The 18,521-nt window shown below is 35.6% G+C and overlaps 1 protein-coding gene across 1 annotated transcript in view; it reads right to left on the reverse strand.

The window, feature by feature from the left end:
* Art4 (arginine methyltransferase 4) overlaps nucleotides 1-18,521 on the reverse strand; it is a 327,729-nt gene that overhangs the window by 46,539 nt on the left and 262,669 nt on the right. Inside the window, 1 exon segment of the mRNA XM_090414215.1 lies at nucleotides 10,605-10,736. Coding sequence (XP_090270341.1) covers nucleotides 10,605-10,736 — 132 coding nt within the window.

Genomic DNA, 18,521 nt, shown 5'->3' on the forward strand with positions numbered 1-18,521 from the left:
TGTCCCACTCAAAGAAACCCTTGAGCTCATCCAAGCCAAGTTTCCTCCCGATATCTCAGCCCTATTTCAGTTCACAATGAACTCAGGCTATTTCGTTTGGCAAGGAAAGTTCTACAAACAGATAGAGGGGACAGCCATGGGTTCACCACTTTCCCCACCCTTGGCCAATTTCTTTATGGAGACATTTGAAGAGAAAGCCTTAAACTCCACCCCACAAAAAACCCACTATTTGGCTTCGTTATGTGGATGATGTGTTTGCTATTTGGCCACATGGCTCAGACACACTCCACTCCTTCCTAACACACTTAAACAACCAACATCCTAGAGTCCAGTTCACCTTAGAAAAAGAGGAAAACAACACCCTCCCCTTCCTAGACACTTTAATCACCCGCCAGCTTGATGGATCTTTGGTTTTCTCTGTTTACAGAAAACCCACCCACAATGGCAGATACATTCACCAGCAAACCCCCCCCCCCCCTCACAACAATATGGGGTGATAAAAACACTATATAACAGGGCAAAATTAATCTGCTCAGATGACAAGGCCCTGACTATTGAACTAAACCACATCCTCAACACTTTCTTAGCCAATGGCTATAACCCCAAAAAAATCCAAAAAATACTAAAACCTGTAAACCACAACCCCCCTCCCCCCCTCCACAATAAAGATTACACCAAGTCTATCACCATCCCCTACATCCAGGGCACCTCTGAAAAAATAACCAATATCCTCAAAAAATATGACCTTACTTCCTGTTACAGACCATATAAAAAGTTGGCATCCCTTAACCGCTCTACCAAAGACCAACCACTTCCCCTAGACCAATCTGGTGTATACTAGGTCCCTTGCAGCTGCAAATTGTCCTACTTTGGCCAAACAGGCAGAACAACAAATATCAGGATTTCAGAACACCAAGACTACATCCGGTTTCACCAGTACAGCCGCTCTGGGCTGGCAGACCATGCCTTAGATACCCACCATAAAATACGTTGGAAGAAAACAAAAATAATCCATCGCAGCAAGTTTAAATACAAAAGATTATTCAAAGAATCTTCAGCAGCTCTAAAAAACATTCCTAACCTCAACAAATTTGGGTGCATGAAACTGCCCCAAATTTGGGAGACTTTGATTATGAGAACTTCAGCCCAACTGCCAAGACTACCAAATTAGCCTGCAAGAGGGCACCATTAGGACTTTAGGAACAATATTAGTTTCTTGCTTTCTTCCTCATTTGCTTTGTGTTAGTTCCTGAGTGCACATACCATATCTTTATGTTCCCGAAGATGGCAATGTGACATTGCCGAAATATAGAAGTTATTCATTAAAGTTACCTTTAATTAATATACTTTATATGCGTTGTTAATTAAATAAACTAATTACCAGTTAAATCACTGTTTAACTTCTAACTATTTTATTTGGCAAAAAACGATCTACAAACAACTCACTGGATTAGCTATGGGTAGTCCCCTCTCACCTCCTTCTGCTGACTTATTCATGGAAAATCTAGAGAAAAAAATCTTAACCCAGATCATTCCAAAACCGAAAATTTGGTACAGGTATGTAGATGACATCTTTATCGTTTGGGATCATACGAAAGAAGAACTAATGAATTACCTCAACCAAATCAATAGTTTCCACAATACCATCAAATTCACATTAGAAATGGAAAAAGAAATAATAGTATCAACCTATCTGTATACAGAAAACCTACAAATACTGGACGTTACCTCCATTTCAACTCAGCTCATCACATAGCTCAGAAACTTAGCATTATCCATAGTCTCAAGAAAAGAGCTATACAGTATACGACAGACAAGGATGACCTACTAACGGAATTAACCACAATATCCAGAGAGCTTTCTTTAAATGGTTACCCAAAAAGACTCTTCAACAAGATTCTCTTTATTGATATACCACATCGACAACGTGATGACGTCCAATACATCAGTACTATTGCGATTCCTTTTGTCAGCAACCTTTCCAAAATATTAGCTAACCTTTTAAAACCACATAAGATCAGAGTGGCATTCAAACCAATCAACACTATTCGGAAATTTTTAAGATCACCAAAAGATCCTCACCCATTCTACAAGTACTCTGGAGTATATAATATACCTTGCTCATGTGGTATTAGTTACGTAGGTCAGGCCTCTAGAAGCTTTGAAACGAGAAAGAAAGAACACATAGGATATGTCAGAAATAACAGACAAGACATTTCAGGCCTTTCATGCCACTTTGCCTTTACTAACCATCACATTGAGTGGGATAAGAGCCTTATGCCATACATAGAAGATAACTACCATTCAAGAACCTTTAAAGAAGCAGCTACAGTCGCCCGTAAAACTGAAAACCTAAACAAGAATCAAGGTCTAATTTTACCAGAAATTTGGAAAACTTTTATCAGATATCATTAAACATCAAAGAAATGAACTTTCATAACAATTACGTCATGAACCATAACGAATAAATCACGTTAACGAGACACGCACAATACCAATTTTTTGTATGAATTAGAACATCAGTTATAACCTAGTCTGTAACCTTCATTTTAGCTTACTAGTTTGTATTCCCTGAGGATGCCAATAGAAAAATTGGCGAAACATGTAGGAGGATAAAATAAAGCTACTTGATAAAGATTATATAAAAAAAGTGTAATAGTCTTAGAGATAGCTTCCATTGCTTCTTTACTAGTAGGGACGGTACTTCTTGATCACAGTCTTCTTCAACTACTTCTTCCTCTTCTTCTTCACCAAGGTGGTTGGAAAGGATGTCTTCTACACTTGGTACCACTGATGTGATCACACCAGCATCAACATAGTCTTGAAATGAGGAAGACTCATCCATCACATACCAGTTGTTGGGCTCTGACATTCTTCCTCCTGTAGTTGTTTCTCCTCTTCCAAAAAAAGTAACTCCTGCCATCCGGAAACAGTTGGATATGGTTTCAGGAGTAACATGCAACCATGCTTTGGCCACATAATGCATGGCATCAAGGATTGATATGGACCTTTCTTTTAGTGTTACACGGTGATCAGCATTCATTTTAGAAATTATGGACTTTACAACCGTGTTATAAACCGAACCACTTATGTAGAAAAAATAAATCTGCTAGTCTCGGACAATAACACATACCAACTTGTTAACTACAACCCAACCAATAGAATAAAAAAGAAAACAGAGAAACTACTTAAGTCAATTACCACATGGCCCGAAGATACGGTCAAAAAATTATTTCCGCACTACGCTCGTTCCCCAAGAATTTATGGGCTATCGAAAATACACAAAGAAAACACACCACTCTGGCCTATAGTCGAAGGGATAGATAGCCCGAATTATCACTTAGCCAAGAAATTAGCAGCAACACTTGGAATTGGTAGGTCATTCCCCCCTCCTGTATCAAAAACACACAACACTTCATAAACATCATCAAAGACATTACATTACATTAGAAAAAGGTGATTTATTAGTCAGTTTTGACGTCTCTGCCCTCTTTATGAATGTCCCAATCAATGGCACAATCCTTCTTTTACAGAACAAATTCCCTCCAGATATCACGGCGCTCTTTGCACATGTATTACGTTCCGGTTATTTTGTATGGCAAAATGCTTTCTACCTACAAAAAGAAGGCATAGCAATGGGCTTGCCATTATCCCAACCTATTGCTAACTTTTATGTGGAACATTTTGAGCAACATGCTCTAGATTCCTCTCGTTTAAAACCTAAAGTCTGGCTTAGATACGTTGACGATTTTTTCTCGATCTGGCCCCATGGCAGCCAGACACTTTCCTTAACCACCTAAACAAACAACACAAATGCATACAGTTCACAATTGATATTGAAAAACAGAACACACTTCTGTTTCTAGATACACTTGTCACACATCTTCCTTCTTGCAGTCTTTCCTTCAGTGTTTACACAAAAACTAGGTGTCATTAATACTCTAAAAAACAGGGCTCTGAAGATCTGCTCCAGTGAACATGCACTGAAAGACGAATTTAAAGTTATCAGCAATAATTTTCAAAAAAATGGGTACAGCCAAAACACTATTAACAAAATTCTCTACAAGATCTCAATAAAAAACAAAGACAAACCAGACTACAATAAAACTATAACCATTCCTTACATTAAAGGTACATCAGATAAAATAAACAGAATAGTACAAAAATACAACCTCAAAGCCACCTTTAAACCTCCTGTAAAATTAAAAAGCTTACTCAACTCATCCAAAGACACACTCCCTCCGCTGGCCTACCCTGGAGCATACCATATTTATTGCACCCGTAACATACCATATATAGTTGAAACAGGACGGACAATTCCAATCAGACAAAAAGAACATGAACGACACATTAAATAAAATAATTATGGTGAAGCTGGCCTTCCTAATCATGCCCTGAACACCTTACATAGAATTGACTGGAAAAGCACTAGTTGTCTACATCACACCAAAACATGGCATGAATGCAAATTTAAGGAAGCCTGTGAGATTATTACCAACCACCCTAATCTGAACAATAATGATGATCTAAAAATCCCAAACATATGGAAGGCATATATTCGACCCATGGAACCTTCCTCTCTAAGAGCAACTATAAACAGGACTGTTTATAGTTGCTCTTAGAGAGGAAAATCCAGGATCCTAAATCAAAAATAACATTGTAATGCTAAAAATAGGACATCATTATTACTGAAAGAAAACTATCTGTAAGAAAGAATGTTTATTCATGTTATCATAAATAGAATTTAGCTTGATGTAGTTTATAAATAATTAATTTTTTTTTTCCACTAGAGGTCATGTCAGTATAATAACTTGTGATCAATTCATTGTTTCTCTAGCTTACTGTATGTAATGTAACTTAGCTTACTGTATATTTGTATATGCTCCAGATGATGATCTTAACATGAAGAACGAAACATCGGGATATTAAAAGTTATTTATAATATGGTTGTAAAGTTCATAATTTCTAAAATGATTGATATGGTCATTTGTTTTGGGTCCATACCATTTTAATGCATAAACACAGTTTTTTCAACAAGCATTATTCTATATTTTGATTTAAATGCATGGATGATGCCAGATCTAATGGCTGAAGCTCACTTGTACAATTAGGGGGAAAGAACACTAATCTAATGTTTCTGAGCTGCAGATCTTCAGGGTGTGCAACATTTGTCTAGCAGTAGTAGTATTTTGGGGTGATTTGCCCCATTTTAGCATCCAGAGCATGCATGGTGGATGTGAAGATGCTGCTGGTCATCCATGCTATGCTGTTGGCATCATACTTAGTAGGCAGATTTTTCACGTTCTTAAAACACCTTGGCTTTTTTAATTTATCAATTACTAGTGGAGGTAATTTTTCTGATTCATCAGCATTGACCATGAGCAAAACAGTTACCCTGTGCTTGCTGAGTTTCCCACCGTGGCACTTCTCTCCTTTAAAACGCAATGCTTTACTTGGCAGAATGTTATAAAAGAGCCCAGTTTCATCAACATTGAAAATATTTTTCAGTTCATAGTCCTGAATAATAGTCTTTAGTTCATGTTTCCACTAGTTTACAGTTTCCCCTGCAACACTATTACTTTCTCCACACTCTTGATTATACACGATATTGTGACGATTCTTGAAACAATCAATCCATCCATTTGATGCAGTAAAACCATTAATCCCCAACCTCGCAACAAATTCAAGGGCTTTCGCTCGGAGTATAGTACCATTGATTGGAATACCTAATGCTCTCGTAGAAACAAACCACTCAGCCATAAGTTTATCCAATTCATCGTATGTCGATGTCTGGATATATTTTCGTTTTTTTGACACAGCACCAGATTGCTTTGCATTGAGTTCAATGCTTGACCTGTTTTTTTACTATCATGTTCAAAGTGGACACGGAGAGTCCAAGATCTATTGCTAATTGCACACGTGTTCCGGCATGCCAATCTACACGTCACAGAAGTGCTATCTTTTCTTCTACCTAAATACATTTTCTGTCTTTTTTTTCCATGTTAGTAACATGGATCATCCACCACTGCAACTTGAAAGCAACCATCGCACGCTAAATTATGTAGCAGAAATTGTGCATACACCATGTGCTTCTGAATTGTGACTACGAACACCAACACTGCAAGCTAGTGAAGCGATATTTCACGAACTGTGGTTTATTCACTGATATCTAATATTCACGAGTAACAACTGTTACTTGGTAGAAGTGTGAATGTGATTTCACAATTTGTGTATGATCCTTGTTCATGATTTCAATACAGCACTGTGAATGTGAAATCACATCACAACATGTTACGGGTGCTATGAGCTACTGACAGTTTAAAATTACCGATATGAAAACTTCAAGGTACCAATTCGTACTGTGATTGAAAAATCACGGTATCACTCATTACTGCTGCAAGAGTACAACTCTTGCAGCAGTGATGGCGGAAACAAAACTACAGCCGAAAGCAACACCATCTGGGAACAGAAATGCGCAATTTTCGCAGAAATTGATTTGAATGAGAGGAAATTGATTCAAAATCAGTGTTGCCACCCAAGAAAAAACTGCAGATCACAGGAAATAATGTCCACATCAAGTTGTTAATGGTGGGAAAACAATATATCACAAGAATAGGCCTTAAGATGGAACCAATGGAAAATGACGTAAATGGCAGGAAAATGTAAATTGCAGGCATGTAAAAATTGGGTTATACTGTACTATGTTAGGATTAGAGACCATGAGATGTTGGAACTTGTCAGCAGTCTCTTCACTGGCTGCAGTATAGCAATAATCTTGGGCCAGATAGATTGGCTACTAGTGATGATGGAACTGACCCCTTCAGTCTCCAAAAGTTAGACAGGACTAAAATGGCCTTGCCTACTCCACATAGTTGAATAAATGGCATTATAGGATTTTTTAATTTTTATTTATTTATTTTTCTGGGTGTAGGCCTGTGTAACTCAGTGGAAGTGGGGCTTGCATCCCTGTGCTTGGCTGTCCAAAGACAGACTCAAGTTCAAGTCTAGTCGACAACTGGAGAAACTTTTTCAAGTCTATCTTCAACTGGTTTTTGAGTTAGTCAATCTCTGGCACAGGCAAATAGAGCAGATTTTTTTTTCTACCAGAAACTTGGGATTTTTGTCCCGAAACTCAAAAAAAAAAAAAAAAAAAAAAAAAAAAAAAAAAAAAAAAAAAAAAAAAAAAAAATCGACCGTAGAACCCACATTATTTCAGACACTAACATCCTGTTTGGGTTAGGTACCAAGAGATGGCAGCACTTGTTTGTCCATCTCTTCATCTGCTGTTGCTTATAATTAGTGATAGTCATGGACCAACTATCTGTGATGGAGATAGAACTGCCCACTCAGTCTCCAAAAAGCTAGATAGGGTTAAAAGGCCCAGCTTACTTCTGATAAGAGAATAAAAGGCGTTACCACAATTTTTTTTTTTTTCTGGCAAAGCAGTGGCATGCATTGTAAAACTGTCATAGTCAAAAGCTCATTTATCCTTCCTGCTCCATAATTATTTTAACTCATTATGCTTTATGTAACATATTTTGTTTTCATATTATGACCATTTTTCTTGACCACTAGTATTAATAAATTAAAGACTTAATTCGGTATGTCAGTCAAGTAAATAATTGTTTAATATCCGACATGTTTCACTGACTAATATCTGTCAGCATCTTCAGGGATACACTGGTAAGCAATGGAAAGTAACAAAAACTAGGAAACTAACTGACAATTCTAAAAATTATATAAAGTTATCACTGTGCATGATACAATACAATGTTTTATTTGTTGAGATATTTATTGTAATTTTCATGAAAGTTCATTTCTTTTTGGTTAAATGATCTGATTAGAGTTTTCCATATATCTGGTAGGATTAGGCCTTGATTCTTATTTAAGTTACCTGTTGAACGGGCGACTGTAGCAGCTTCTTTGAATGTTCTGGAATGGTAGTTCTCTTCTATGTAGGGCATATGACTCATGTCCCATTCAATATTACGATTGGTAGAGGCGAAGTGGGAAGAAAGTCCTGATATATCTTGTCTGTTATTCCTTACATAGCTTATGTGTTCTTTCTTTCTTGTTTCAAAACTTCTAGATGTCTGTCCGATGTAATTGATGCCTCATGAACAGGGTATGCTGTAAACTCCAGAGTATTTGTAGTAAGGATGGCTATCTTTCGGGGATCTTATAAACTTTTGAATGGTCTCCATAGTTGCTATTGTCAGTTTGTTTCAGTGTACCCCTGAAAATGCTGACAGATATTAGTCAGTGAAACATCTCGGATATTAAACAATTATTTACTTGACTAACATACCGAATTAAGTCTTTAATTTATTAATATTTTGTTTTCATTTGATCTTTACAGTTGATTTACAGGATAAATTTGATTTAGGTACTGTCAATACATTTTCTAGTTTTAACACAAAACATTATTAAATGGTATGCAATATTTCCCACAACTTACTCATTTTGATCAGAAAGATTTTCAGCCCCAATCAGTCAATCTGTGTAATGTTTACACAGATTGACAGAGCTACTCTCCTTTGAAAGACATGGTGATCCTTTCATATTTGTAGCCATGCCAAAGCAAATATTACATGATGCTGTTGTTCTGGGCAATTAAAACATGACATGCATCTGTGTTCAATGAATGAAAATTTCTGGGTGTCACCTGTGACATCATTTTCTATAAAATTCAATTTGGCACTGTGAAGGTTACGATTTATTACTGTGTGCAACAATGAGCTTAATATAGTATTGGTTTACTTTTACACAGTTTCTTTGAATGCATCATTTCATAATGGTGGTGTTTGCTATAGTATACATCCACTGTATTGCACTGGTTTCCATAAATTAAGGAACAAAGAGAAAAATCACAATAACTCAAAAACTGTGATTTCTGATCTCCAATCATTCTTCAAATTATTAGAATCAACAAGATTCTAATAATTTTGTTAATGAATGCTAGTAAAATTAAATTCAATCATATCTTATTTTGCCTCCCTAAAAAAAAAAACTTTTCATCTTACTTTTGACATCGCAACCTCTGAATAAGTGAGATCTCTCTTCTTGGGTAAACTCTAGCCCTCCATTCTTTCTTGGGATAAACATATTACAAATATTATCTCCATAGCATCCCAAAAATTTGACTCTCTCTTTTCCAGCTCAAAGCATTACTTGAATAGCTATTAAATTTTTACAAATCACAGATCCATACAACAATTGAATACAGTTCTGACATTTGGGGTGGTTCTCTTAAAGAGTTCCTTAAAAATATGACTCTGAACAAAAAAGAACAATTAAAGTGACTAATGACATAAGTCACCAATTCATTCCATCCGCTTTTACACAGACATTCACAGTTCTGTTTGCATTTTCTACAGATTTTCAGTGTTCATCAGAATTTATATAATGAATTCTCCCTCCCTCATTTGTATCTGTTAAAACATATGCATTAGCTATGAAACACTCCCTTACAGTTCGACTCCAAAGTCACAGAACAAACTTTTCTTCCTCTTCATTTGTTCCTTCCATTGCTGATTTTGTAAAGTCTATCACCTTATTTATTTCCTAAAGAGTACTATCTAAAGGTCTTCGAATCCAACAATAACAGGTTTCTTCTTTCTTTTCACATGTTGAACAATCTCTCATGTTTTCAGGGTGCTTATTGAAGAAAAAAATGCCATACTTAGCACTCCACAAATGGATTATTTTTATCAATAAGCTTTTAAATCTGGATAAGATTAATTAGTTAAGATTTAGAAACAAAATTTTGCATTCTGATCTATTAAATACAGAGATAAATGAATAACAGACTGATATGTGCAAGAAAATAAAATTTTTAGAATTAAGGAATGGCAATAAGCTAAGTTACATGATTCTCAGTGAATTATATTTTACATGGCACACTATTCTATTACATAATATTTGTGACAAATGCAAGTGTGGTCTGTAAACAAACAGCATCCTACCAATACAAGAATATCTTCTAAGATTTATCTAAGAAACAAATGACTGGAATTCCATCCTGCATCTAAGTCAACACTGTTATTAATAACTGTTAAATTAGTAAAGTAAAAGGCAAAAGAGAAATCCCAATTTCTTGGATACAGAGGAGATGATATTTGTAATATTTATGCCAAGAAAGATTAGAGGTTATTACTCCCAGAAAGAAAATTTCATTTTGTACAAAGATTTGGGTGTTGTCGTCACACAATTTCACAATGGTAGGTATGGCTTCAGAGAAATAGTGAAGTCGAACTAAAGATGACTTGTATAAATTTGTCCAATCTAGCAATCATGGTCTTCAAAGGTAAAATATTATGCAATAATACTTTACCCTTGAAGTAAATACAATACAATAGTGATTGGCATGACACTAATCTCAGTGTGGCAAAGAAAATAAAATGGGAAATATGATAATACAATAATAGCTACTTTTTGCAAAAACTGCAAAACCAAATGAATTTCATTTATTATTAGATCTCATGCTTTACTCAATTAAAATTGAGACTAAAGAAGGTAGTTTCTGTCCCCTATATTTTTTTCTTATCTGTTGAGAAATATAAATGTACATTAATTGTGGTACAGTATTTAAAGAGATATCTTACCAAGAGAAATAAGATTAGACTGATGAGCACCTAAATGACTCTGCTGTAGCTGTTGTTGTACTGGATGAATATCCATGACTGTGTCACCATTCATTAATGCAATACCATTCATAACCAAACTGCTGCTGTTTGCTAAGAAACAAGACAAACCGACATGTAATCATAAAATTAAAATCTTCCGATATTTTAGTTTGAAAATACATTTAGTTTCATTAGTCATAAATAAGTGATAATATATGCTTATATCATCAAAGTGAACAATGATTATGTAACTGGCACTACAAAATGTACTGCTATCTTTATAAAAAAAAAATATCAAATACACTTGAATATGTAGATTATCAGAAAATACAGATAATACCTACTCAAGATAACTTGGGAACTGGCAAAAAAGTTCTAAACCTGTGATGCTGTTTCTTCAACTGATCTGTGTTATCAAAGTTGTCACAAGGCTAACCAAGCATATTTCTCACAAGACATCCACGTCTCATCAAAACACTGGTCAGTTGGTTAAATGGATATCATACCAGCTCTCCAAACAAGCTGTGAGCTAGAATCCCAGTATAAGTAGGAATGGCAGCAAATGTCACTAGTATTAGTAGCTGAAATTTGTTTTCTGAAGTGAGACTATTATGCTCTGTTAACTGGAGGGAAAAAAAGTTCCAGGTTTGGGTTCCAGAGCAGGATTTCAGATTATCGAACCATTAACTCAATCTATAATACAAATCCTTACGTATTATAGGTTTACAACTTTTGTGTGTGTTCACATGAATACTCACCTTTACAAAACAGTTTGAGCAACCTATAGTATGTGAAGTACTGTGGATAGACAAGAAAGAACTTGTTCACATTGAGAAGATATGGATTGTATTTCCTGAAATACATGGAGGATGGGAGACTGTTCGGGGGGGGGGGGGGGGGCATCAGCTGAAGGGATAAATAAAGAGAAGGGTGTTTGGTGGGCTGAACATTGGAGTTGAACTGTGAAGGGTTGTTGAGTAGCTACTGCATGTGTTTCAATGAATTTAATAGAGGGAGAGTGGAGGAATTATTGAAGCCAGTTTGAATGAACATTGTCCATGGAAGTATTTATAGAATATACAAGCAGCAGAACTGGTTAGAGATGAGCAATTAATCAGCCCAATTAATTTCTTCTGTATTACGTCAAGTGTGGAAAGGCTTATGTGTTCGTCACACATGTTGATTGGATTTTAATGGTATAGATGCGAACACAGATTGATAAGAAAATAACTATTTATTAACTTAAACACTAATATTTCACTGGTATTATATCCAGCATCTTCAGAGCATACAAACAAAATTTATTACAGCAACGAGACAACCGCAATCCGGCATAACAGTGGGACTAGTATGGGTAATTGTAGCGTGCAACACAAAGACTAAAGTCCTAATTAGGCGCCATCTAAGTTAAAAAAAAAAAAAAAAAAAAAAAAACAGATACTAATTTGGTCTTAGGATGACTGTCTCCCAAATCTTAGGCAGAATTATACAGCCATACTTGTTGAGGTTTGGAGTATGTTTCAGAGCTTCTGTTAATTCCAGGAACAACCTCTCTGACTTGTAAGAGTTTCTGTGCAGTACTTTTGTTTCTTTCCAATTGATCCTGCGTGCAGGGGTATCCAAAGCATGGTCTACCAGACCTGACTTGCCATAACAAAAGTGCGTGATATATTTTTTGTGTTCACTGAGGCAGATGTCCACAGTAGGCTCGATGACATGAACAGGGCACTTCATACACTCCTGGATACGAGTTGCCAATTTCACATAAAGTTTAAATACAGTGCGTAGTTGGTGTTTATTAAGCACTCTAGATATCTTTTCAGATGTGCCTTTAATGTATGCGATGGTGATAGTTTTGTTGTAGTCTTCTGTGGTAGATAGTGGATGGTATTTTTGGGGAGCATTTAGTATTTTATCTATCTTGTGGGGATTATAGCCATTGGTCAGGAAGGTGTGATGCAGGTGAGAAAGTTCAGCAGTGAGAGCAATGTCATTGGAACAAATTGCTCTAGCTCTATGGGTTAGTGTTTTTAAGATACCATACTGTTGAGAAGGGTGATGGTCTGATTATTTGTGTAAATATCTCCCTGTATAAAAATCTAATACCAAACTGTATAAAAATCAAGAACAAGTTTCACTCGGCCAAAGCCCAAAATATTTATAAAAGAGCGAGTTTAGCATTATTACGGGAACAGTTATACGCTACTCGCCAAGAACTATCAAAAATAAATTCTTCCATCAGTGCACTACGTGATATACTAACTAACATTTTAAAACCCAGAACTATGGGATATCCTGGATAACATCTCCGACTCTACAGCCAACAAAGAATTTGCCAAAGTTAAAAGCCGACACCAGAAGAAATTTAATATCCTCCAACAACACAGTGCTATGCAACGGCTGCAATTATATCAAGATGTCGTCGTTGTGAACTTATCATCGGTAACCTTAACCAAAGAAGCCACGAGTGTGTTAAGTCGGGGACACAATTTTGCCATTACTCCTAAAGAAGTTCCAAAAGCCAAAATAATGGCTTCCGATGAATGTGGGATATATGACCTGCCTCCAGCAATAGCCAATAATATTCGATTAGACATGGCCAACATCCTAATCCATTCTAAGCCTCCCAAAAATAATATCCCATATAAAGAAATCATGGCTCTAAAAGTGCTACGCAATAATAACCACATTACCGTAACCAAATCAGACAAAGGAAACGCAACTGTAGTAATGGATAAAACAGAACGTGAAAGCAAAATGCATGCACTTCTCCAAGATCAGTCAACATATCAAATTACAGATAGAGATCCCACCAACTCACAAAAGAATAAGGTGTGCAAGTTATTGAACAAAGTCACTTCCTGGCCAAAAGAAACAATCAACAAACTCAAACCTCTTAATGTTAAAACACCCAGGATATATGGAGCTCCAAAAATTCAGAAACAAGGTACACCTTTACACCCTATTGTAGATAGTATAAACAGTCCCACATATAAACTTGCTAAACATTTAGCCAAACTACTAGCCACTTGCACAAACAATTCTCCCTCTTTTGTTAAAAATTCTACTCTAAAAAGTATTTTAGAAAACCACACTTTAAAAAGTTCAGACTTAATAGTGATTTTTGATATCACCTCATTATTCACGAATGTACCATTAACTGAAACTCTTAACTTATTAAATTCACAATTTCCTCCTGATATATTTCAGCTATTTAAATTCACAGTACAAGTAGGTTATTTTACATGGAAAGGGAAAATATATACAAACAATTAGATGGGACAGCTATGGGTTGCCCCTTTTCTCCCTCCATTAGCCAAATTCTACATAGAACATCTAGAAAAGCTAGCTATCAACACAGCCACTCTCAAACCTAGTGTCTGGCTATGCTATGTTGATGATGTGTTTGCTATTTGGCCACATGACCCAGACACAACACATTGAATTTTGCAGTACTCAAAATAAGAACTATGTTTTATTAGTAATGCTTAGTAAGCTTTCATCATCATCAAATTAGTGACATGTACTCTCAAGGGGTGTACAGGATATGATAGTGCTACATGAAAAATTTACATTATTACATTTTACTGTATCAATCCACCTATATCTGGGTCTAACCTAGCAGAAAACATCTGTTTTTCTAATCTTTCCTCTCCCATTCTGTTTAAGTGACAGTACCACTTAAGATTAGCTCTGCTAACATCCATACCTGGATCCTAACAATGTCACGTTCTTTCCTAATATTCTCATTTTTAATATGATATTGCCATTGATGCCATCTGTTCACACCATTAATCTTTCTCAGGACTCTCATATCTGTGGTATCTAGTCTTTGGTCAAATGTTTAACTTCTAACCCAGTTCTCAGATCCAAAAGTTAAAATTTTGTATATAGCTAATTCAGTGTTTTGACTAATTTCTCCCTTATTCCACAAAAATTTATTCAGTTGACTTCCTACCATACCAGCTTTGTTTTTTCTGTTCTCTATTTCAATATTTAATTTACCATCTTCATTAAAAATCATTCCTAAGTAGCTGAAATATTTTACTTGTTCTATAGGTTCTCCATTCACAATGCAGTTGATATTTCCAATGCTGCTGCCTATTTTCATTGTCTTTGTCTTGTTATTGTTGACCTTCCTACCATATCTATTACAACAGTCATTCAATTTATTCAGGGAATCTTGTAAACTTGTACTGGATTTAATTCTAAGTAAACATCATCTGCATAAAATAAAGAGCCAAGATTAACATCTCCAAGTTTGATAATAGGTTTAATACCACTTTCCTTCATAATGTGATCCATATAGATACTGAATAACGTAGGGGATAATGTACATCTTGTCTGACACCAGATTTAAAATTAAACCATCTTTCTCTAAGTTCTTCAATTCTAACTGCTGATTTACAACTCAAATAAAGAGTAAGTATTGCTTGATATAATTCCCCACTGACATCATATAACTATAGTGTTTTGAATAGCTTCTCTCTTGGCACCTTGTCATATATCTTTTCCAGATCTATAAAACTTAAATACACTTCTTTGTTATATTCCCATGATTTCTCAACTATTTCCAATAAAGTGAAAATCTAATCCTGACAGCATTTATTTGGTCTTAATCCAGCTTGTTCTTCACCAAACTTCTCTTCACACAATCCTCCATGACCGTTTCTCAAGTATACTTGCATAAGTCTTACCAGGAACAGTAGAGCAATACCTCTGTAATTCTCACAATCAGGTTTATTTCCCTTTTTATATATGGGTACTATGAGAGCTACTTTAATCATCTGGAATTTGTTGCTCTGTCCAGGCCTTCTGAACTATGCAGTGCAGCCACTGTAACAGTTTTATACCTCCATACTTGAGCATTTCTGGTCAAAATATCATCTTCTCCAGCTGCCTTTCCACATTTCCGGCTTTTGATGGCATTTTCTAATCCAAATATGGATATGTATTCCTGACTGCATGCTGAGTGATTTATGCTACTGTGCTGTCACTGATTGTTTCATTTAGCAATTTTTCGAAGTAATTACTCCATACTTCAAGGATATCTTTTTCTCCCGTTTTCATGTCACCTTTATCATTCCTAATTCCTTTTACAGCATTCTTTCCTCCGTTTTTGAGCTTCTTCATCAACTTCCAGAATATCTTACCACCTTCTTGATATTTATTTTCTACGCTCTTACCAAAGTCTTCCCATGACTTTTGTTCAGCTAGTTTTACACGGTGTTTAGCTTTCTTACATTTGTCTCTGTATTCTCTAAGAGCACAAGCCGACTTATTTGTCAGGAACTTTTGATGTGCTTTCTTCTTTTCCTTCACTGCCTCTTTAACTTCCTGTGACAACCATGGAGTTCTGCTTTTTCTATCCTTGCAGACAATTTCACCAAATACCTCTCTTTTTGAATCGGTCATGTTTTCTTCAGGGCTTGCCACTGAATCTCCAAGTAAAACACACAAGGTTATGTTACTTGTAAATTTGTGTATTTTAGTGTGCAATTCACATCTGAGAGCTGCTCAACTTTTATTCACTTTAAAACTTTCTTACATGTCATTCTTTGCAATATGAAATTCAAGTTTATCCTGCTCAAGACTGAATAGTGATTACTTCCAATTTCAAATCCTCTGTACAGTATTGTGTCCTGAGAGTGAGAAAACATCACATCAACAATAACACAGTCAATGAGACTTTTCTTATTCCTTGCCTCTTCTCTCCATGTGAATTTGTGCACATTTTTATGTTGGAACACTGTGTTACTAATAACCAGTCTATGTCCTGAGCAGAAATCCAACAGGTATTTATCATTATTAACTTTGCTTTTTTCTCCAAATTTTCCCAAAAGATTTCTATATTACTAATTATATGAAGAGCCAAAGGCTTCAAGAGCTCTGACAATTATTTATATATGTCTGACAATCATTTCCTACTCTGCTATTTAGATCACCAACAAGCACCAACTTTTCATTTATCATCATGTCAGATGATTTCTCTAAAGCCTCAAAAAATTCCTAAACTTCTATATTAATAGAACCTTCTGTGGGACCAGAGGCACAAATAAGTCCCATTCCCAATTCTGATATTTGCCCACATCACTCTACTTGAAATTGCCCGCCATTCAAGAAGATTAGCCTCGTATTTAGTGTTGAATACTATGGCTACTCCTTTTCACTGATTGTCATTGACTGAATATAACATTTTGTAAAATTTATTGCTCGGAAAGATCTCACCAGTTTTTGTCTTTTTTGTTTCAGTCATTCCTATTATATTGATCTGGTACTTATCCAATTCCTCAGCTAGCGATTGTAACAGCGATGTTGAGTTGGGGTGTGTTTTAGGATTTGTTCCAGTTGCTGACTTTTTGCTATTTGCCCTGGTTCCCTATTGAAAATAACAGGGGTCTTGTTTAACTGGGCAATGCCCCAGCCAGTACGAATCTTTGTCATGTTGTACCACCATTTTATATTGTGGTTTAAGCCAATAGGAATACAATTTGGTGAGCTAAATTCCCAGCCCATCCTTGTTCATTCAGTATCCAGGTAGATACCTAACAGGGTGCACCACGAGAAGATAAGGATTGTACATTAGGTGAGAAGCCCTAGTTTGTTTTCTGCATTCCTGGTTATGGAGGTCTCCTCTCAGTTATACAGCTTTGACCCTTAGTAAGCTTTCTGATTTGTATAATGTCACATTTCATATTTAGTCTGTAGTCAGAGCTATTTGCCTGTTGATTGAGCATTTGGAAGAGTTGAAAAAAATGATAAGAAACACTGAACTGCTTCTTTTTCCAGAAGATTATAATAATATTTTTTAAAAGAGTGGGACAAATGCACGTTCTTGATAATGACTGACAACTTTTTGTCAGTCATTACCAAGAACTCTTGCAGTCAATTCATACATTAAATTAAAACATAGATTTCAGAATTTCCAAAATGGAAGTCATTAGGATCAACTCAAAATAAGTTGTAAAGCACATTACTCTGATTTACTTGGGATGTGCAAACATACTTTGTTAAAGTGGGATAAAAAGTGGTCCTGACTTGAGACTAAGCATTAGGTAATGCATTAAAGAAGGAAAAGATCAATGATTTTTTTTTTTAAATAACGAAACCTGTGGTGTGTTCATAATTAGAAGAAACACACGTATAAACCACAGTGAAAATTATTTAATTGTAAATATTTCATCCTAAGTATCTTAGGACATCATAAGTACAGTATTTAAACAAAAATTAGGAATAACATACAGTTAGGGCGCATGATTACAATAGAATCTCATGAAAACGTGCAAAAGTAATACAAAAAAAAAAAAAAAAACGTTAATTATTTAACATAGTTTTGTATGATAAATTTCCCATACTTTAGGAATAGTAAGAACGTCGTTGCGGTTTAGGTTTGGTCTGTGTAGTAGGGCTTCAGAACTTTCTTTGTATAAACGTTCATGTTTAAATAAAGATCTATGTAAAAGTTTAGCCTTTTCCCAATGGATCCTATGGTTTGGATTTTCAATTCTGTGTTGAGAGAGGCCAGATTTCTGCGGTTTAAGAAGACAAAGGACAAATTCTCACCCTTGATGTTACCTGGTGTTTATGAGATTCCATGCTCATGCAAATTATCTTACTTTGGACAGACAGGTAGGTCTGTTCAGAAACGCATCTCGGAACATCAAGACCACATTCGTCTTCTTAAACTGCAGAAATCTGGCCTCTCTCAAACACGGAATTGAAAATCCAAACCATAGGATCCATTGGGAAAAGGCTAAACTTTTACATAGATCTTTATTTAAACATGAACGTTTATACAAAGAAAGTTCTGAAGCCCTACTACACAGACCAAACCTAAACTGCAACGACGTTCTTACTATTCCTAAAGTATGGGAAATTATCATACAAAACTGTGTT

Source organism: Typopeltis vanoorti, chromosome 25 (assembly GCF_054136105.1).
Source record: "Typopeltis vanoorti isolate ZY-2024b chromosome 25, IOZ_Tvanoo_1.0, whole genome shotgun sequence".
Lineage (NCBI taxonomy): Eukaryota > Metazoa > Arthropoda > Arachnida > Uropygi > Thelyphonidae > Typopeltis > Typopeltis vanoorti.